Source organism: Mugil cephalus, chromosome 11, assembly GCF_022458985.1.
Source record: "Mugil cephalus isolate CIBA_MC_2020 chromosome 11, CIBA_Mcephalus_1.1, whole genome shotgun sequence".
Taxonomy (NCBI): Eukaryota; Metazoa; Chordata; class Actinopteri; order Mugiliformes; family Mugilidae; genus Mugil; species Mugil cephalus.
In genome coordinates this window covers 4,489,899-4,510,309 of record NC_061780.1, presented here as the reverse complement: position 1 = coordinate 4,510,309, position 20,411 = coordinate 4,489,899, and the positions used below count along the sequence as shown (strand labels likewise).

Here is a 20,411-nt window from a genome sequence, read left to right as displayed (position 1 = left end):
ACAATGCATTGTTGTCGTAAATGAACATCCATGAAAAACTGGTTTTAGTCACAGAACTTTTATTTTTTTCAAAAGGGAGAAAAATCCACATTCTTGGGTAAAGAGTTGTGAGGAGAGGTCGGGGGACAGGGGAGGGAGGGGAAAGAAAAGTTGTACGAGGTGAGAAGCAGAAGCCATTAAATACAGCTGCTGGAAGGTTATATAGAATGATCGCGAGCCAATAAGCTTTTTTTTTTGTTTTTCGACAGCGTCGGCAAGAGATTTGACACGCTTCAAGTCAGGATGTCTGGAAAGAGCATATCGACGAGAAAAAAAAGGGCAAAAAAAGAAAAAGAAAGCGGGCTTCATACATAGCTTCAGATTCTAACTTTTGGCCAGCAGCAATAGTTTTGAAATAGGAAACCAACTTTCGGATTATAAAGTGGATGGCACCCAAACAGTTTGATAAAAGGAGGGGTAGGGGAGGGGGTGTGTTAGGGAAATAAAATGTAAATCAATTTGGAAGGAGGCAGTAGAAGAGCAGCCATCTTGTGAGAGGAAGGTAGATCTCACTGATGCGAGCTCAGGAGACATCTGAAACACACAAAGTGAAAAATGAGATCAGCCCTCGATAAAACGACAACACAATTAACGCTCTGACGGAGAAAATGGTGCTTACAACTAGCAGGCCGGGCTCCGTATCTTCGCATGATCTGGTCTTGTGTGAATTTCACAAAAGATTCATATTGTTCTGGAAAGAGAAGAAGGTGAAGGTTAGAGTGTGCGCAGGTGCATAGACCAGGGACAAGTCTACAGAGTCATTTTTTGCAAATGATTTGCATCCACAACTTGCACTTCCAGATCATTTTTGTAAAGATCTCTATCCACAACGTAACACCTGAACAGGGGGACTTCTGAACCGGACAGATGCGCAGCAGTTGCTCTAATTTTCCTACATGTACGTTATCAGAAAACAGAACTTCCTGGGATGTCATCCTCTTAAATTAACTTTAAAGCTTCATGTGCTTGGCTACGCTGACATTTCTAAGAAGTTTGAGGCGTCTCTTTAATCTGCAGTGAGAGACTTTTCTGCCATAATGAAGACATCCTGCATCAACCTGCAACAGCTCAAATTACTCTGATCATGCGGTGAGAAGAACGCCATCTTAGAGCAGAGTGAGGGGCGTAACAGGTGTAAAACTATTCCCCTGTTTAAGTGTAACCCTCCTAATGTGCACGCTGCGAATGTGGTTTTGCATCAGTAGCTAGACAGCATCACACCCTCTTCGCAGCACATGTGCACTGCAGCTGCCATCATACAATCTGTTTGCAGTCCTGGCATGTAGAAGCACATAAGGCCTGAGGAAACTAGCAGCCCTGCAGGCATCGTCACTTATGATATGAAGGGTAGGTGTGAGGGATGAGGCTGGATGTTTCTCATGAACCGTGCTCTTTATAGCGTCGAGTGGAGGGATTTTTACCTGCGAGTTTTGTGTTAAGGATCTGTTCGTACTCCTCCCGGATCTTCTCCTCGTGGTCTTTGAGCAGGCGCTCGCACAGGTAGCTGACCTGCTTCAGCGTAAACGAGGGCTGGTCCTTCCTTGAGGCACCTGAGGAGGACAAAATGGGACGAGCTATAAAATGGCCGAATCACAGTCATGACCCGAGCAGTAACAAGTCACGCAAACGTCCCCACTCTCTCTCTCTCTCTCTCTCTCTCTCTCTCTCTCTCTCCTGTAATAAGTGCTCAGCCTGGTGCAAATTTACAGCTTTCCTTTATGTCCCCTCTCACCTCCGCAAGACCAACAGGGTCACGCGGCGCTAATGTGGGCTCTTTGTCAGAGTCCAGCCAGAGACGATGCGCGGCTGGAGCCGGCGTTAGCCTGGTGATTCATCACCCAGCGGTCTTTGAGGTCTGCCATGAGCCAGGTAGACTAAAATGTTTGTAAATCACAGCGGAGGATGACAGAGTGCGGACGAAGGCTTAACAGCGGGCTCAGGGACCAAAAGAGGCCCAGTTAGTAACAGTGCAATCACCTATGAGCGAGTCCTCCAGAGAACCAAACAGCACAGCAGCCTCACGGCCTCTGGCTTGGGTTTACATCTAAATAAATAGTCCTTCAACGTACAAACTGCTCATCGGTTACTGTGGTACAGAGGAACAGCAGAGACACAAAGCAAATGAAGTAAATAGAAGATAATTCAAAGAAAGTCTGGTCTTGACTGTATGGACAGCTATTTGGAGTTTGGGCTTTGGAACCAGTCATCAACAATGTCGTTAGCTTACTAGCATAACTGCCTAAGTCATATTTGCATGTTTTTGGAAAATAAGAAAAAATGTCTGTGTTTAGTCTTGGGTTTATACTCAAAAGATACCTGCATCCATTTAGTCGTTCACAAAAGAAAGCTTTCCCCCCCCCCTCATCTGTTCTATCTGAAACACAACCATTACATCAAACAGCACTGTGAAAACTCTACAATAAAGCACATATTTTTAGTTAATATCAAATTTTCAAACTGAACTCACATTACAAAGACATCTCCAGCACAGTACAGTAGTGGGTTGGATTTGGCACAGACAGCTACAAATCTTTCCCAAACATATGTGGAACCAACATAGTTTGTCTGGTCCTGCGACTGTTTTGTTGAGCTGCAGCCTCTTGAGACGACTTCTTGTTTGTAATTCCTGGACTAATGATCAGCCTTAAATCTAGCTTACAAAGACATTTTTAGGTCTCTTTGATGTTCTGGATGTCACTTTGTGTTGTTGGATTGCTAACCAGAACAAAACAAAAGCAGTCACGTTATCGGGTCACCTCAAACAAAAACGAGCACAACCCTTGTATTCATTCAGAAAGAGACAATGATGATGTACTTAACAGAAGAACAAAAGAAATCCTACAACTCTACACACAGCCCTGGTCAGATGGGTAGATAAATGAACAGGTTACAGGCTTGTGTGTAACCTTGGGTAAACTGTACTACCTGGTGGGGAGCTGGGAGCACTGAGGGAAGAACTGGGGCTGGGGGCGTCACTGGAGCTGCAGGCCTCCGTCTGGTTGAAGGCCCCTTCCAGCTGCCTTCGCCTCTGGATCCGGCTGTACTCCTGACGGAGGTTCTGGAAGATCTGCTCTGTAGGGAGCAAAACGGGAACAAGGTCAACAGCCAAGCAGGACACAAGCCACTCACTAACAGATGTTTCAACCTCTGGGAAATCTGACAATATGAATGGTAGTCCCAAGGGTCTCCCAAAGAAAAAAAAAAAAACATTCCAGCTGCTTTAAATATCTTCTGACATGCGACAACTTCCAAAGGGTTGAGTTGTGACGCTACATTTATTTTAGTAACATAGAATTTTTAAGGACAAACTCATTGTGGAGCTACTCATTCCTGGAATAAAACAACTACAGATCATTAGTCTAACGTGTGTCCAAATCTAAACCGGCCTTCGCACAATGCTGTGCATGAAGTGGGACTATGAGGACAAGACGAAAGCATCAAACATTCACAAGATGTTGTACATCTACACTCACTTCCTGTGTATTTTCTCTGTACTAACATGGGCCTAAAAGACGAAGACAGGATGTAGTGATGTGCACCAACGACCAACCTTTCAGCTGCTAGAGCCGGAACAAACGCACACACGCACACAGCTGACACACTTTCCGATCTTGTGACTATTATCACTTTCACTTCTCTATCCAAGCTTCTCTTGGTGCTGGGAGTCATGTCAGCAGGTCTACTGCTGGTGGGAGCCGGGCTGTATGCTTAGGCCAAGGTGAAGCGCGTTTTAAGATAATGTGTTCATCAGCTCCCGTGTTTCTAGGAGGTTTCGAACTGAGCATGCAGACAGGATGCGTGTGTGTGTGTACGTTTACACGGCAGTCAGGGAAACTTGAAAAGGCCACGTGATGGCGCAATGCATTGTGGGTCGCGAGCGCCATTTTTGCGGTTTAAGATCGTTGTTTACATTGGTATCACGTTCACGAATCTGCCACTTTAAGAAGCGCCAGTAAATTTCACGGAGCAGCAGATGAACGGATCAGACCTTTAGTCGTGTCAGTAAGGGCAGAACGTCCCGGTATGTTCGTCTCACGGTAACACCAGCAGCAGACAGTTTGTCAGTGTCATTTTACTGACCCGTCCCCTGGAATCACCGCTATAAAACCCATTTAAAAGTGAAATATGGTTGAATGCAGCTGTTAGTCGTCTGAGCCAAAGAGAAGAGCAGCTCCTTCACACTCATTGCACCATTTTATATAACATTAATGTTATAAACAGACTTTTCAGTAGCCCTTTAAAACCAGAAGGCACTGCCGTTTTTATATGTGTGTGTGTGTGTGTGTGTGTATATATATATATACACACACACACACACACACACACATATATATATATAGATAGATCTGTAATAAAGTTTAAAGAAAGGTCCTGGGAAATAGCAAGAGGCAAACACCCTGGCCTCAACCTGCACTGATAACCAAATGCAGAAGCAGGAGTTTATCTTACTTGATTTAAACAGGGAGTGAAGTCTGTGCACATGCAGCACCTCTATCTGGGGAGCTGTGCCTCATTTATCTTGGGTGGGGGAGAAAGTGAGAAGCCACGCTGGCCCTTCAGCCTGCTCATCGCTAAGCTTGTTTGGACTGGTGAGTAAAGCAGGATTTTCTCCACAGAGCATGTTAAGGACGCCGTTTTGTTTACAGGAGCCCATTATTGTGCCGGACCACTCATCTTGCTGGATGTGGCCTGGCTTTTGAAACATCAGCAGCATTATTAAACACAACGCCACAGTCTGAAGGGCTGCGTTTGTTTAGCTACTACTAAACCAGACCATGTTACTCCAGAGAGAACAACATTATCTTTAAGCAAAAGAGGGGCTGCAATTTATAAGCTGCTTAACTTGGAAGATGTTTCGGTTTGGATTTCTGCTTTGTGTGTCGGATCAATACACTAAAACCCTTGTGTGGCATGTTCTAGCCTTTATTTCACACCACTTATATGAAAAACCTCAACCATATACATTAATGTAGATCAGATCCAAATGTATGTAAGAGAGCGGGGCATTATCTTAAATTTGAATGCTTTCCAATTAATCATGTACCCAAATCTGTGCTAACAGTAATTAATCAAATTATATTAATCAAAAACAGCCAAGTCTCAATCTAGTTGTCAAACTTAATTAATAAAAGCATTTGTGTACATTTATGCCAATCAGACAACACCCTGAGGCTGATCAAATCTGATTATTAGTAGCTAGATCTCCATTTGACATCTGCACCTGATAAGAGACTACACTAAGAGAAGAACATTTTGATCCCAATTGCATCAATTAATCTGGTCAGACACAGTCACTGCGTTTAAATGCAGGTGAAAAAAAAATGAAAAATTGCCTTAATCGGACTATAACAGGAGAACTTAAGTGCATGTAAACACGTTACTCTGATTAAAATCCAACCACTGAGCAAAAGAACAAACTGAGAACAAAAACATCCAAGAAAGCCGATCGCAGAAGAAGAGAAACGGAGCCGCTAGAAGAACCGTCTGAGGGACAGCGCGGATCTTACCTGCACCAGAAGTAGCACGAACATTACGTACAAGATTAAAAAATGTACTATTATCCGTCTGGTTGTTGTTTGAAATGCCAGTCTGCTGCATGAACGACTGTTTATTTTATCAAGTAATAGGTCAACCGGAAATTGGGCCGTATTAACGTGGTATTATCCGGCTAAAAAGACACGTATCGCCACCTAGTGTGAAAGAGGAGAACAGTTATTCGATTTTCTTGCGCTGCATGTAAACTGGGACAAGGACTGTGGTCAGAAAGTCAAATTTAGAGCATAGCTCGATTAAGCTCTGCATGTAAACGCACTGACTGAAACCACTTTGTTGTCTGCTCAGCTCAGTAAAGACGTTGGCTAATTGAGGCCTGTCAAATAATAAAAGGGGGATTTTGTGCGTGTAAAAGACATGTCGAGCATTCGTACCACCGTCGCCCAACAGTTTCCTGGGGGAAACCCTGTCTTAGAAAAAAGGGAACTCAAGGTGATTGTTGTTATAAAAAAACCTGTACGAATGTGTGAGAAAGAAATCAAATGAAAATCAACGTTTACAACGATGCAATCCCTGTTGAGGTGAGCCAACCACAGTGGCAGACTTCTCTCACTGCCAACAAAGCAAACCTGTGGAAGCAGGTTCGTCTGAATGGGTTAAATGAACTGAAAATATAAAGTACCAATGCATTACTGCATAAATGTGGTGAAAGGTGGTGAAAACAAAAGTTATGACTTGTCTCGGATCCATCAGAATGACAAATGAAACCCTCGCCCTGCTGCATGTCACTTCAAGCTCTGCCAGCTACTAGTAACTCAACAGTGGGCGTTGCCTGGCAACAATGGCCCTGCCACAGCCAGGCTAAGCAATCAATTACAGAGACTTCCGGGAGCCAGGGGAACACAGTGGAGAAAGCCTCGGCTAAAAGGCTTAGGCACAGGCCAAAGAGTGAATGCGACAGGAGATCGGCCAGATAAATTGGACATGTTGGTGGAGAGAAAACAAAGCTGACTCATTTCTTTTCACCGTCCACTGCTAAAGGGTTGTGTGTGTGTGTGTGTGTGTGGGGGGGGTAGGTTTCAAATGTCCCAAATGCCAGGAAGTAGGTCGTGATGTATTGCGGGTCAGCTCAATGTGCCCTTGTGCAATAAGAATGCAAAGACTGTTCACCAACAGTTTGGGAGACTAGGAAATAAATGATGGACTACCAATAAACTTGCTACAGAAGAGACAATATGCTCACGTAATGTCTGGTGATCCAACACACAACAGAGCCCTGACTTTTCTGCAAAATTAAGCTAAAAAGAAGCTGGGCTCAAAACAGTCCACAACAGAAATACCATTTAATATTCTGTACTGTTTTTTGTTTTGTTTTGTTTTAAATCAGGACGTTTCCCAGCCATTCTAACTACTGATACTGTGTTAGTTCTTTGGAGCAAATAAGTTCGTCATCATTAACATTCATACAGAAACTCAATGTTGATCTGCCCCCCAGACCAGAGAGCAGGCTGCACCAAGGCAGTCTGGCCTCATAGGCAACATCTCCTCTGAAGGCATTAGGCTCACTTGTCATCTTGGGGGATGTTCCCACAAGCCCAGACTGGCAGCGCAGAGGAAAACAGAGTAGGTGATTCTATTTACATTATGAAACAATTACCCAAAGATGCCTCTGCAGAGTCGGATCCCTGTGTCTCGCCCGCACACGCATTCTCCGCAAGCAAACGTGACTAGCTGGAAAGCCTGAGCGAGGAGAGCTTGGTGGGAGGGATGACAGCTGACCTTTTGCAAAATACAAAACTGCTTTCACTTGGCAAGCCACATCAGAAAGGCAGGCTTGCAGTTCTCCTCCCAAAAGAGGGGCCTCTTTCAGTGAAGGTGTGCGTAACGCCAGGTATCCAGACCTCACGTCTGAAGCAGACAAACCTAGATAGCTCCAACCCTGCAGCTGCGGTACACTAATTCAGGTAGGATGACAAGCACACAAGGCCCGTTGGATTCTGAACATAATGTTCAGGCTAGATAAGAAATGTCAAACCAGACAACCAGAAAAATACTGATCTGAAAGATTCATTTCAGTCTATACGACATAAACGGCTGTCTGCAGATGCAACAAAACTAGATTGCACATATAAATTGAGCAATAAATGAGCAATTAGGAGAGGCTAGTCAACACCTCCAGGCTTCCACAGCTACATGGAACTGTCCTGTACATTCTCCAAAACAAAAAACTCACAAATCATCACGTACAATTTTTAAATCTAAATGAAAGAAGCAATGCACGTGTTAGACAAAAAGCCACGAGGACATCAAATCAACACATTCGGTACATCTGAAAGACGGCTCCAAGCAAACCTCTTTGCTTCCCTGGCATCATCGTGCAAGGACGTGCACCATGAGGCACGTTTGTCTTACACAGCAAAAATAACCAACGAAGGACAACAAAGACCCTGGTTGCCCTTTATCTTAAACAAATAATACTGCAAATACACAGGGAAAATTAGGACTCTTGAAGTTTACCATGTCAGTGATAACAATGCAACCTAATAGCTGCCATTTTGCTTTCATTTTTCCAGGTATCATACGAGATCCCCCCCCACCCCCACCCAACCCCAACCCCACCCACGGGTAAACGTTCCATGGAAAACATCAAGTGAAACCTAATCCCAGGAGAACATGTGAAGTTACTAATCTGTAATATTTTTAAAAAGTAAGAACATATGTAAAACTAAACGGGAGGGACAAATGGCTCAACAACCACCACTGGTTCACACCCAGATGAGCTGCAACAGTTCAAGTAGGGATGCATCTCTACTCTAATCTGTCATGACTGAATAGCAAAATGGAGGAGCTTTGGCCAGCCAGAACCAAACGTCTTTTCAAGGATGTTGTGCTACATGAAATGGATCAATAATGGATGGAGTTAACTACATGGTTTAGTTGGATTGAGGGACATCACTTTGTTTGCGCGAATGAAATAATCAATTATTTCAAAAGCTCACACAATGTCAGATTCCACGTTTGCTTTAGTCAGATGTATGTTTATCTCGTTTCTCTTGCTGTTCTCTTCTCTCCCTCTTTTCTGTCTCTACCCGGCCAGTCCTGGGCAGATGGGTCCCTCTATTTGAGCTGGGTTTTGCTGAAGGCTTCTTCCTGTTAAAAGGGAGTTTTTTCCTTGCCACCTTCCAGGCAACTGTTATTTATGGTAAATAAACAAAACCGAACTGAATTTGTAATTACAATCAAAAAAAATCAATAGGATCAGGACACTGCTGTCAATCTGCCAAATCTCACTGACTGGCACACTACAAAAAGCCAGTGGACTGCAGTGGAGACGTCTAGGTAATTATCCGGTGTCTCCTTGTGCGCCCCACACCCGTCCGAGCCCACAGTGGAGCTCACGTTTTCAAGTGAATGGGAGAGGAGAGCGCAGGCATAAAGGAAATGAACAATGCCTTCCAGGCCTGAGGAAAAAGAAATGGTTGTGGTGCAGAATGGTAACCCCCCACCTCTATGCGAGACAATTGTGGCACCAAAGCCAGGGAACACTACCCAGGCAGCTCCTCATTAACAGGCTGCTGCTGCTGTGATGCCATTTGTCCAGTTGAAACCAAGAGGTTTGATTCTTACGCATGTGTTAAAACAGGGTCGTTTGTTTAATTGCACATGTTCAAGTTTAATTAAATGCAAACATAATATATACATTAGAAATATCTCTTAATACTGTAAGTGGTATATGAATGAGGTACAGTCAATGTAATATTTTCATGATCAAATCAACGTCAGCCAAAGTAAGCTACCTCAGCCAAGAATAGACATGGCAAGACACCGCAAGCGAATACTTTCAGAGGCACTTCTTCACTACTTTTCGTGAATACCGATTTATTATGATCGGTAATATGAGCTATGGCTCTAACTCAGCGACGACATTCCCCCTCCCTAGCGTGAGCTAAGGTAGGCTAACGTTTAGCCTCCAACCCCCATCCTGATTCTCTCAAGAAGCTAGCTATCCATTCCACTCCACCCAAACCCCCTCCCCCATGACACCCACCACGAAATGCAAGAAAAAGCAGGAAATCTGGTTTAAATCCATACCTGGCGTGAGCCTGTGTTCTCCGCCGATGGCCGTCGGAGACATGGAATGCGACGGGCTGTCGACCGGGGGACGGAGGTTGCATCTTTGCGGCGACGGAGTGCCGGGAGTCCCCGGTAGAGGATTGCACCTTCTCCGCTTGGGAGACTGAGGACTGAGGAGGGCCTCGAACTCCATCGACCGCTTTAACGTAGCTCCACAGGCCATGGTGGCGAAACAAAAACGGACAAAAAATAAGTTGGAAGGGAAAATACCCGCAAAAGCTGGGGTTTAAACCTCGTCGGTGTCTCGTTTAATGTCCCTAATTCCTTCCTCGCCTTTCTTCTCTTCCACAACAACGGGTTTTCTTATCTGAGTACCAGCCAACAGCCGAGCCTCAGCCTGCCTGCCTGCCTGCTCAATATTTAAAACGTCACAATGGTAGGCCGTACCATAGCATCAAAAAGGGGGGACGCAAATATTAACAACGCATTGTTATGATACCTTTAGGGATTTTAATGTACAATTGTATTTCGATTTGTATTTTAAGAGGTGCTATCTATATAACATTTAAATAAATTGGGACTTTGTTTTCACATTTGTGCGTTTCACGCTGCGATTTCCGGCCGACCAACCCGATTGTTGTTGTTGACCACTTTTCCGTTGAACTTAAACTGAAGGTTCACGAGACGTCTGGTGGCGAGCATCAGGTAAATCAGGTAGATTAAAAGTGAACTCCAGGGTTATGTTACACTTTAATCTCCCTTAGAAGTAAGCAGATTTAGTTATTTATTTGTTATCTATCAACAACTTGTAGGCCCCATATACATTTTTTTTCCCGTAAATAAACCCTGAGTTTGGGGTTAAATCGTTTAAATGTATTGGTACGTAGGCATTTGACCAGCATGGCCGAATGTTCAAGTTAATCTGGACTGGTCTTGCATTTTATAATTATTAACACTATTTTTAGGGAGATTGGCCACCTGATTCTGTTCTAGTGAAGAGGAACTGTATATGTGCACTTGTCTGTTTTGTTATCAGAGCTTCCTATGTGTCACACCAGCCCCACTGCAACTGATGACATCAAAACCAATAATAACTTAGTGACTAGATTTCATTTCAGAAACATTTATGCAGTAGACTATGTACTGTAGTTTGTGTCTGGATCACCATGTGCCTCAAGGAAAAATGCAGCAGAACGATTAGAAATTGTGTCTTCTCATAAAACTGGTTAAAAAAAAACTGTCCTCAATGTTATATGTAATATTTGAGCACAATATTTATAAAAATGTTGCTTTCTGTCTTCTTTATGTCCTGACAGGTATTCTGCTAAGGCTAGTGTGTTAACCTTTCTTCTCTTATTATGACGAAGGATCACAGATGAGTACATTTTACTCATGCAGTTTACTCAAGACCAAATACATAATGAGTCAAAAAGGAGTGAGTCAAAGTGTTTTTAATTAGTTCATATTATGGAAACAGGAGTTCTGAACACTCAAAACAACAATCTAAGAGCAACATGTCTTTTAAGAGCTATGCAATTGTCTATTTCTGTTACCTTGTGTGCACATTAGTGTGTGCTCTACTGCAGCTGGCATTTGTCACTATTGCAAAGAGTGTTCTGGTGTCTGTGCTCGCCCTCTTCCTAGCATGTGCGCCCCATTCACCTCGGCACGCTGCTTGGATTCATGCAGTGAGCATTGTGTGAAATTCTCCTGTGCGTGGGGCTTTCTGTGGGGTCCTAGCATTCATGTTCAGAACAGAATAGGCAACCCACAAGCTCCTCTGTTTCCTGCACGCTCACGGCTGTACACTCAAATGTAAAGAAGCAGATAACAACAAATCCACATTTGTAACACGCTCTGGACAAAGGATGTCGGCAGTTCGGTTCAAATGACGCAGTGCTTCATCTCAGTTTAAAATAAAACCCAACACATACTATTAAACATCCTGTTCGCCTAAGCCAGCGTGGAGCGGCCATAAAATGCCAAACAAAACTGTTCTTACAACTATATTTTGAAATCAAAAATGAACCAACATTTAATATTTTTGTCTTAATGATTGATGGCATTTTGTTGTAACTAGGGATGTAACGGTTTCACAAGTCACGGTTCGGTACGTACCTAGGTATGGGGGTCACGGTTCAGTAAGGGTTCGGTACAACGGGAAAATAGCAACAAAAAGTCAGACATGTATAAGACTAGCTTTTTTCATTTTTTTTAAACAGAAGCTGCAAAACTAAAACCATCTCCTGTCGTAAACAGTTAAAAATAAATAGAATATAACACAAAAAAATGTATTAGGGTTTTTATACCATTCATTCATTCTGTTCATATAGGAAAAGAAAAAAACACACTTTCACCCCGTCGGGGATTGACCCTTACTTAATCCATGGTCTGGGTGAATCCTCATTCTGACTGGCTGCAGGGTGTACATTAAAAAGTGATAATGGTTCCGGTCAAATTACCTGATGACAGTTCTAAATGACTGCGCTGGCTCAAATGATTTGGTAACCGTGGCAACAGAGACATACGTTATTTCAGTTTAATTATCACAATGGCAATACAGTTGAGTTATTTTATAGTTGGCTTTAACCTTTTTGGTGAATTTGATAATTTTGAAGACTGAGATGCAGCAGAAGAGATAGAAGAGAATATGAAAAGAAGGAGATTCGATACAAGGTTACACCGGAGGAACTGGACAATTTAGAGGATGATCCTCTATACATTAAATGATTAAAGTGAATGGTGGATAATATTTCTTGCAATATAAACAATTTAGGAAACTATCTGTGGACTGGAAATTTCCCACGATCCTCTACACACGTAATGTAACGTTAAGCAATCATCTCTCTTCCTCACCGCTGATTAGTAACTGCTGCTGCAACGCCTGTGGACGGGAGATGTTCAGATGCTCAGATGCTCAGCAGCTTCTTGTGATAAAACTAAAAAAAAAAAAAAAACATTTACGTATTAATAATTGACATAATATTTATTTATTTCGTAAGTGACCATGGTATAAGCGGGTTAATGCCCGACGAGGTGTCCATTATCTGAAATTAATGGACGACGCGGAGGGTTCACTGGGAAACCGAAGTGCTCCCATACGCGTGATTTCAGTGAAGCCGACGGCTCAACTTCTTCTGCTGCTGCTATTTCTTCTTCTTCTTCTTCTTCTTCTGCGGCTGCTGCTTCTTCTGAAATGTCAGTTGTTGGCAGCTTTCAGGCTCATTACCGCGACCTCAATTGACGTGAGAACTCAACTTTTTTAAATACTCACACGTATTCGTCGTGTGACTGCGTGCACCGAACCGTGACACCCGTACCGTGACGGGACGGGACGATTACAAATACCGTTACACCCCTAGTTGTAACTATTTAAAATACAATATGTTGTTGATAGGGTTATGAGCCACATTCAACACTTATAGTTTGGTAGTCATTAGTCCTGTTCAGAAAGGCATTTAAAATCTATGCCGGCACTGACAATTCAATTTCTATTGTAGATTTAATTCGTAATCAACAGTTAGGTTCTCTGTGATGTCTGTATTTACACTGCTATTCTTCTTCACCTCTAGCAAACTCCCATATGTTTCACAATCTATATTGCTACTCCTTTATTTCACTTGTACACCGCCTTCATTTTGTGATGTTCAGCTGCTGATTGTTCACCACTTCTGAGATGGAGTTGAGTCGGGTGGTTCTGACCCTGGTTCCCTCAGCCTCGGTGAAGACAGAACAGTTGTTGTCCTCTGTGGAGGGTAGTCTTGGGGTCAAGTCCTCTGCAGATTCTTTGCACCCCACAATTTGACACATCCGTCGTACTGACTGCAGGACGGCAAGCCGGAGCTCTCGGCAGCGCAGGGCGTACAGCAGCGGGTTGATGGCAGAGTTGAGCAGGCAGAGGGTGCTGCAGAAAGCAAATGCCCTCTGTTGGGCGCGGGTCAGGATCACGGAGACATCAGCTAGCATGAAGGAGAGCGCAGGAAGCCAGCAGCTCACGAGTATGAGCAAAATTAGCCCAAAGGTGCGAGCAAGCCGGATATCCATCCTCATGCGCGCCTGACCTGTCCCTGCAGCTCCGTGGAAGCTGGTCATGGAGGATTCGTGGCGGTGGGCCTTCCACAGGATGAGAGCATATGCCGCTAAAATGAGTGCTAGAAGCACAAGGATGAAGCTGGTCCAGCAGGCCAGGTAGGCTCGGCTGATGTAGGGAAACAAGCATGAGCAGGGAGGAGTGAGGCCTGTGGGACATCTCCACCCCATCAGAGGCAGGAAGGAAAGGAATAAGGTGGTGCTCCAGAGGATGAGAAGGCTGAGCATGGCTCTGCGGCGGGTCAGCAGGACCTTGTAGCTGGAGGCCTGGTGGATGCAGAGGTAGCGGTCCAGAGCAGTGAGCAGTAAACTCCCCACTGAGCCAGTGAAGGCCATGGTGACACCGCCTAATTTGAAGAGGTACGCAGTGGGACCGTCACTGTGGTGGAAGAGGTGGAAGTCCAGGAAGCTGGTGGTGAAGAAGCAGCTGGCGAAGACATCGGCCAGAGCTAGGCTGCCAATGAACAGATAGGACGGCCGCTGGCGCAGGGTGACCGTGGTGGCTATCACCCCCAGCACAAGAGCATTTTCCAGCAATGTGAAAGGCCCTGCCAGGAAACAGATGGAGCCGATGGCTGTCTTCTCTACCTCAGTCAGGACCATGTAGCATTCCAGATTCTTACAAGACCTGTTAACTGGGAGGAAATATATGTCATAGTAGACCACTGAACGGACACCATAAACAAATTTGAATTGATATATCGTTGCACATTTTAAATTTATTGAAATATACATACCTATTAGTGATGAGGTATTCCCTTTGGCTCCTGCAGGCTCTAAAGGAGTAGGACACTCCCATTCCTCCATTTCAACTATATATCTGTTTGTATATGTATATTTATATGTATATTTGGAAGTACAATTAATAACAATTTTTGAATGTGTTTTTTTTTTCAATACAAATAGTGAATATGTCTGGAGCAGAACACATGCAGCTATATAATATCATAAACAAGAAGAATGAAATAATTAAAATTTCATTCACAAGGATATTTGTAAACAGACCTTATCTATGTTTTCACATTAACTGGACGAGACAGGCAACTTCCTGTGGAGAAACAAATAAAGTAGAAAATTCTTTGTCAATATTGATCCTGGAGCTTAAGAGGAACATTAACATTTGTGATTCAGGACAGAAAGTCATTTGGAGGTCAGGGCAAACAGACGATGATCATTACTGCGTGATCTGATGATGATATTGGAGTGATAGTTGCCTGGTATTTTCAAAGCTATAAACTAAGTCTTGCTCACGGGACAAAGTCAATGTAAAAATCTAATCAGGTTCATGCCTTCGGCTTGCAATCATGATGTGTTCACTGACCAGCAGTATTATAAATACTGAGTCCTTTATGTATGAATGTCATTCATTTTTGAGCGTCTACAAAAACGTCCCAAACTTTCTGTAAGACCACCAACAACACTTTCTCTTTCATTAAGTCAGCATAAAACAACTTTGATTTGATTCACATTTTCTCCTTCTTTGGCTGCAGTGTTGTTGTATTGTTAACAGCAGGGTTATTAAGCAAACAGGAATCTCCTGCTGTCACGGTACCATTTTAACAGGATGAAGACTGCCCCCTCATGGAATTAGGGGGGATTGTCTCTTAACAATCAATCAGTGGGTGAAGGTCAACACAAGCCTCCTGTATGCAATCAATAGATTAATCTGATGGTTGTGAGGTAGGCTTATGTGAGAGGATTTGATTAAGGTAAATAATGCTTGCGTGACCACCTTTAATTGTTTGCAGAGAGCGGCTTAAATATGAGTTGTTATTGTTTTTTGTTTTAGTTTTTTACACACATTACGCTAACAGAAAATTAACATAAATCCAAATAATCTTAGAGGAGGATGTTCAGATGCCAACAATATGCATTTACAAAAACATCCAAGTCCATCAACAGACTGTTGTGACAAAAGGGAATTAAACCGTTTTTACCTTCACTCTTTTTCATATCAAATATGACCCTGCCTTAAGAAAGGAAATATGCAAGAGCAGAATAAGTGGGAGTATATTTCTCTCCACAGAGCCCCATAGCAACTCAAAGGACAGTGTTTCTCAACACAACTATTCACTATTTGTGCGCGTACACTTGTGGATATTACACCACCTCAGGCTTTTCCTCCCTTATGGTGAAAATCCCAACTGACACAGTGCTCTGTCTCGACCCTCAAGAACCAGCCGTACTTGGGATGAGTGCGTTTTCAGTGCACCTGAAACTTTATTTATAATAAAACACATACAGTCCTCCATTTAAGTTCACTGTAAATTAGCACACACGGAAATATCATGAGGCAATAACCCCTTGTGTCACCGTTGCACCCCAGTTCCTTGTTTCAAAATATCGTGAGCCTGTTGTTTGAAATCTCTCAGCAGAAAACAGAGCATTTAAGAAACGGTTCAAAATGATCAGAATTACCATGCACACACTTAACACGTTGAATCCCTTTAAATGTAAAGTAAGTAGGTGAGTAAGTATTAAAAGGCGAGGTTTACAAATCACCAGTGGGTTTTTATGATGAAACAACCTTTTAAGAGCTTACCTTTATGTTCTCCCTTGGCAGAGGTTGGGTGATCTGATTCACTGACACACTCAGCAGCTGAACAATTGCAACAAGACCGCGCAGACCTACAGACCTGAGTGGTGGCAGAGTGTGAGAGTGAGGGGAGAAGATAAGGAGGGAGGTTGTGATGACAGGAAAAAAGGAGAGAGAGAAAGAGAGAGAGAGAGAGAGAAGGAGGGGGGTTAGGGGTGAGGGAGTGAGGGCAAGAAAAAAAGATGAAAGACACTAAAATGTGCCCTTTTGTAGTCTTTTGACAATAACTGGAGTTTGTGATGAAACTAAAATGGAATTCTCTTTTTGTTAACTTGACCACACCGATCTGGTAGGAATCATATATTTCCATATGTACAGAAATAGGGAGAAATGCAGCGATCACACATGTACAAGTGTCCACCGTGAATGATAGAGTTTCAGGGAGTAATGGTTGGACTCCAGGGAGGAGTGAGGAGCACTCACTGCAAGAAGGGTTATAGGGTGTAAAATACTAGGTGTGAAAAGCATGTCGATAAAAAAAAAGGAGTCAAAAGCGCATCATACCATGCATTACATTCTAAAAAACAGTCTGTTGGATTTATTGTGAACATAACTAAATTGAAACACTTTTCCATTATTTTGTTTCCCAACATCAAGGAGGAACTTTCCTAGTCAAGGAAGCAGGTCTTGCTATTGAATTATTCCTATTTGTGCTGCAATGCTTTTTCCTTCCCTCTCTTTTGCTGATTACTTTCCACTCATCTTCATTTGAAAGACAGTATCTACCATCACACAAACAAATGCAGCATCCTTCCTTTATGGTATTTTTAAAACAAGGATTACAATAACAACTTATCTGCGTGCCACTTGTCCGAGAGAAGGATCGGAAATATGAAGAAATAATCAAGACATAATCAAGAAATGCTGTTTTGATTATGTCCGTTTATTAGTTTAAAGTGTGCATTTGGACAGAAGATATAAACGCGCTGTTCGGGTCCTGCTGTCACAATGAATCTGGCTGCCTCTCAATTTGAGAAAGTTGAGGATTTCGATGTTTTTCTTGTTCATTCTGCAACAGCATCGTTGTCAAAATGTCAACACCCTTTGAAACCTTACTTCCACTGAGAGGGTCAGAGTGTAATACTGCTTATGATACAACAGGGGGCGATGCCAGGTAACCCTGGTTTGGTGGACACACACTGTGAGTGAATGGGTAGTGAACTGATATAACACTGATGCTGATGTTTTAAAGGTTTGTTGAGTTTATTATTTTTCATAGGTACAAACCAAACCAAGCAGCCTGCTCAGCAATTAAGGTCGTTTAATTTGGAATGGGGGCCTCTGGTGAAAATGAAGTCCATTCATCCAATACTAATTTAATCATGACGTACCTGAGGCAGTCTGAAATGAATTCTCAACCCATTTTAGCCTCTCAATTTAGAGACTCAATAACACACAATCAGTAACTGGGACAAATGGTTATCTCAAATCACATGACGGGAGACAGGAATGATGATTTACAGTTTGCGTAGATTCACGTAGGTTTCAAATACGTTATCAGTTCATAAGTAAAGACAAATAAATGTCCAGTAAAAAAAGCCAGGGACGTCTGGTGCACTGGCCGTGTCCTCTCCTCCTCTGACTTGATGCATCCATAGGCCAGAAGGTAGGAAATGTGATTAGCAGCAGACAGCACAGCTTCAATAAGATTTCTTCTCAGTCACTGTCTGTCCAGGTGCAGCAGGAACACAACACACAACAGGACACACTAAAGCCTGAAATGCTCAATTATCTGTCGGGCCACATCATACTCCACATCATCCTGTTACACAATCCCTTTTTAGAAATCACCCCGGACACAAACATCAGGACTGGCCTTGCGACTGCAGATTGATTCGGCTTGAATCCATTAATCAAATTTCCTCTCCTCATTTCCAGATTGCCAGACCTTCGGAGGGCTGTACCAGATCACTGACGTGAAAAACACAAGAAAAAAATCGAATTACTTCATGCTAAATGCTTTAATTATGCTTAATTATTTACTTTGCTTCTGGTTAAATGAAAGACTTAGATTCTCAATATGGAGATTAAAAGGGGAAAATGAAAACAACTGAGGCACATAAATAAAACTAAACTTCAAACAGCTTACTACACTTTTGCTTCCAGCATGTTTTTTTTTTCTTATCCAATTTGCCATTCAAACACTGTAATTCAGAAGTTCTCTGTATGCGTTCACTTTTTCCAGGTTACGTTCTAAAGGAGTGTTAAGACCTTTGGTTCATAGGCACTGATATTTTAAGGATGGAGTTACTATTCTAACCTTGAGTTTAATAAATACAGCTGTCACTTTAATTAGTGTATGGTTACAGTTCTTTCTGGAAACTGAAGAAAAGCAAGGACCCACAATGTCTTGATGTTTTATAGTGTACATGCTTTGGCAAAGTTTTCCTCATATAGTCAAGTCAGTTAACTTAAATGAGTTGTATATGGCCCAGTGGCCATATACATACATATACAATATGGCCTATATGCGTATGGCACCCGCAAGCTTTAGACCCTTGAAGCAAGATAAACACCTCCAATATCATTTAACAAAAAGGAAAACTGCCAAAAATATTGGGTTTTAAACAATGTAATTGACTTTTAGAAGTGTCTGCCATGTGTTATGTTTTAATTGTATAATTTGAGTTTCCTCAGTGTTAGAACTAATATTGCTCCTAAAAGAAAATAGAGGAACTCGATCTCAGCTGACCCACACTGATATTCAAAACAAACAGTAACAATCCAGCCCTGTAGCCCTTTCTTAAATAACTACATTGGCAGTTTTTAGTGCGGTCCTGACTTGTTCTGTTGTTTCATGTTGGATAATTGATGATACTCTTGATTTTATCTTGTTCTAGTATCTCACCTACTAATATCTACAGTCTCGTGGTCTGTGATTCATTTTTCTTGTTTGACTTCTGTATTGTAAATTATGTTCCCTCTATTGGCGTGTCAGCTTGCTTTCCTCTCGCGTCCGTAGACGGATAAAAAACATTTATATAGCACACAGCAGAAGATAGAGAGGTTTCATTTGTTCTCTGGGGGAACAAAAGGTCTTGTTGCTGAGTCGCGTGAAACTGTTTCTACTTCTGCTCTTCCCCGCGTCACTCTCACTCTCTGTGGGCGTGTTTCACACGTTTCAGACTATTCAGATACATGTGGAAAAACCCAGCTGGTCATACTTTAGGCTGTTAACTCCCAGTACGACCACCTGACCAAGCTAGGCCATCTATGTTTCCGGAAAAACTGGCAGCTGTTGAATTGAATTTTCCATTCAACTTTCCAGCTGTGCTGTACATTCGCTCCCTGACTTCTGTTTACACTTCCTGGGTGCGCAACCAGTCAAATATGGAGATGCCTCCACCTCCCATGTTCTGCATGACCTACAGAAGCCTCCCACTGACCTACTTTCCATACATAGATGACTCTTGATGGGCACAGCCCCCTTTCAAAGGTTGCTTTGCTCTGGGGAGTGTCCTTCCATGGCCACCAGCACTGGCTGGCACACAGACTGTTGCGCAACCCCTTTTAAAAAAACAAAAAAAAACTTTAAACAGTCATGTTGACCGTGGACTTAGATATTATTTAATCAATCTCACCAGTTTTTATTCTTTAGACTTAGACCTGCACACTACCATAAAACCTACGGGGAGATTTTGGAGTGTGACCTTAGTGTATAACATCCTCACATTTTCAAAAGCAAACTTTAGATTAGTTATTTTTATTTCAGAAAGTAGAGAACATAAAGATTTCAAACGTATACAAAACACACACAAGGCACTCACAAACCTTTGTGCACACCATCTGTATATATCCTACTTGTTTTTGTTGTATAATGTTCTTATTTGTCATGCCTACTCTATTTAAGCACACTGAGGCCAGCATGGAACCTGAGTCAAATTCCTTGTACGTGTGAAGATACATGGTGGAATAAAGCTAACCCTGATTCTGAAGAGACCGCTGTTCAAGTGATAAAAGCAAAACAACAGAGTGATGTAGGTCGGAGGTTGGCATGAAGTACAATTTATTTGTTTTTAAACTGATCCAAACCCCGATTCAGGCTATTTTCTAAAGTTCTAAAGTTCTACTATCTAAAATAGCTTACATTTCTTTATTTATTCTAAACGAAGCAGTGTCA

At 42.5% G+C, this 20,411-nt stretch overlaps 2 protein-coding genes across 3 annotated transcripts; both read right to left on the bottom strand.

Moving 5' to 3' along the window:
- Positions 1-39: 39 nt before the first annotated feature.
- On the bottom strand, positions 40-10,026 carry akirin1 (akirin 1). The gene is made up of 5 exons (XM_047599374.1): positions 9,625-10,026; positions 2,965-3,111; positions 1,461-1,589; positions 659-730; positions 40-573 (listed from the first exon to the last, which is right to left on the bottom strand). The coding sequence occupies exons 1-5, from the start codon at positions 9,827-9,829 to the stop codon at positions 563-565; spliced, it is 564 nt and encodes a 187-aa protein (XP_047455330.1). The 5' UTR covers positions 9,830-10,026; the 3' UTR covers positions 40-562.
- A 1,015-nt stretch (positions 10,027-11,041) lies between these two features.
- cnr2 (cannabinoid receptor 2) lies at positions 11,042-16,401 on the bottom strand. 2 transcript variants are annotated; one of them, XM_047597891.1, is made up of 4 exons: positions 16,238-16,401; positions 14,701-14,743; positions 14,433-14,515; positions 11,042-14,330 (listed from the first exon to the last, which is right to left on the bottom strand). In XM_047597891.1, exons 3-4 carry the CDS (start codon positions 14,500-14,502, stop codon positions 13,240-13,242), a joined length of 1,161 nt encoding a protein of 386 aa, XP_047453847.1. In that variant the 5' UTR covers positions 14,503-14,515; positions 14,701-14,743; positions 16,238-16,401; the 3' UTR covers positions 11,042-13,239. The 2 variants fall into 2 exon arrangements, with proteins under 2 accessions (XP_047453847.1, XP_047453846.1); XM_047597890.1 differs by having other exon boundaries at positions 14,433-14,743.
- Between the last annotated feature and the right edge of the window lie 4,010 nt (positions 16,402-20,411).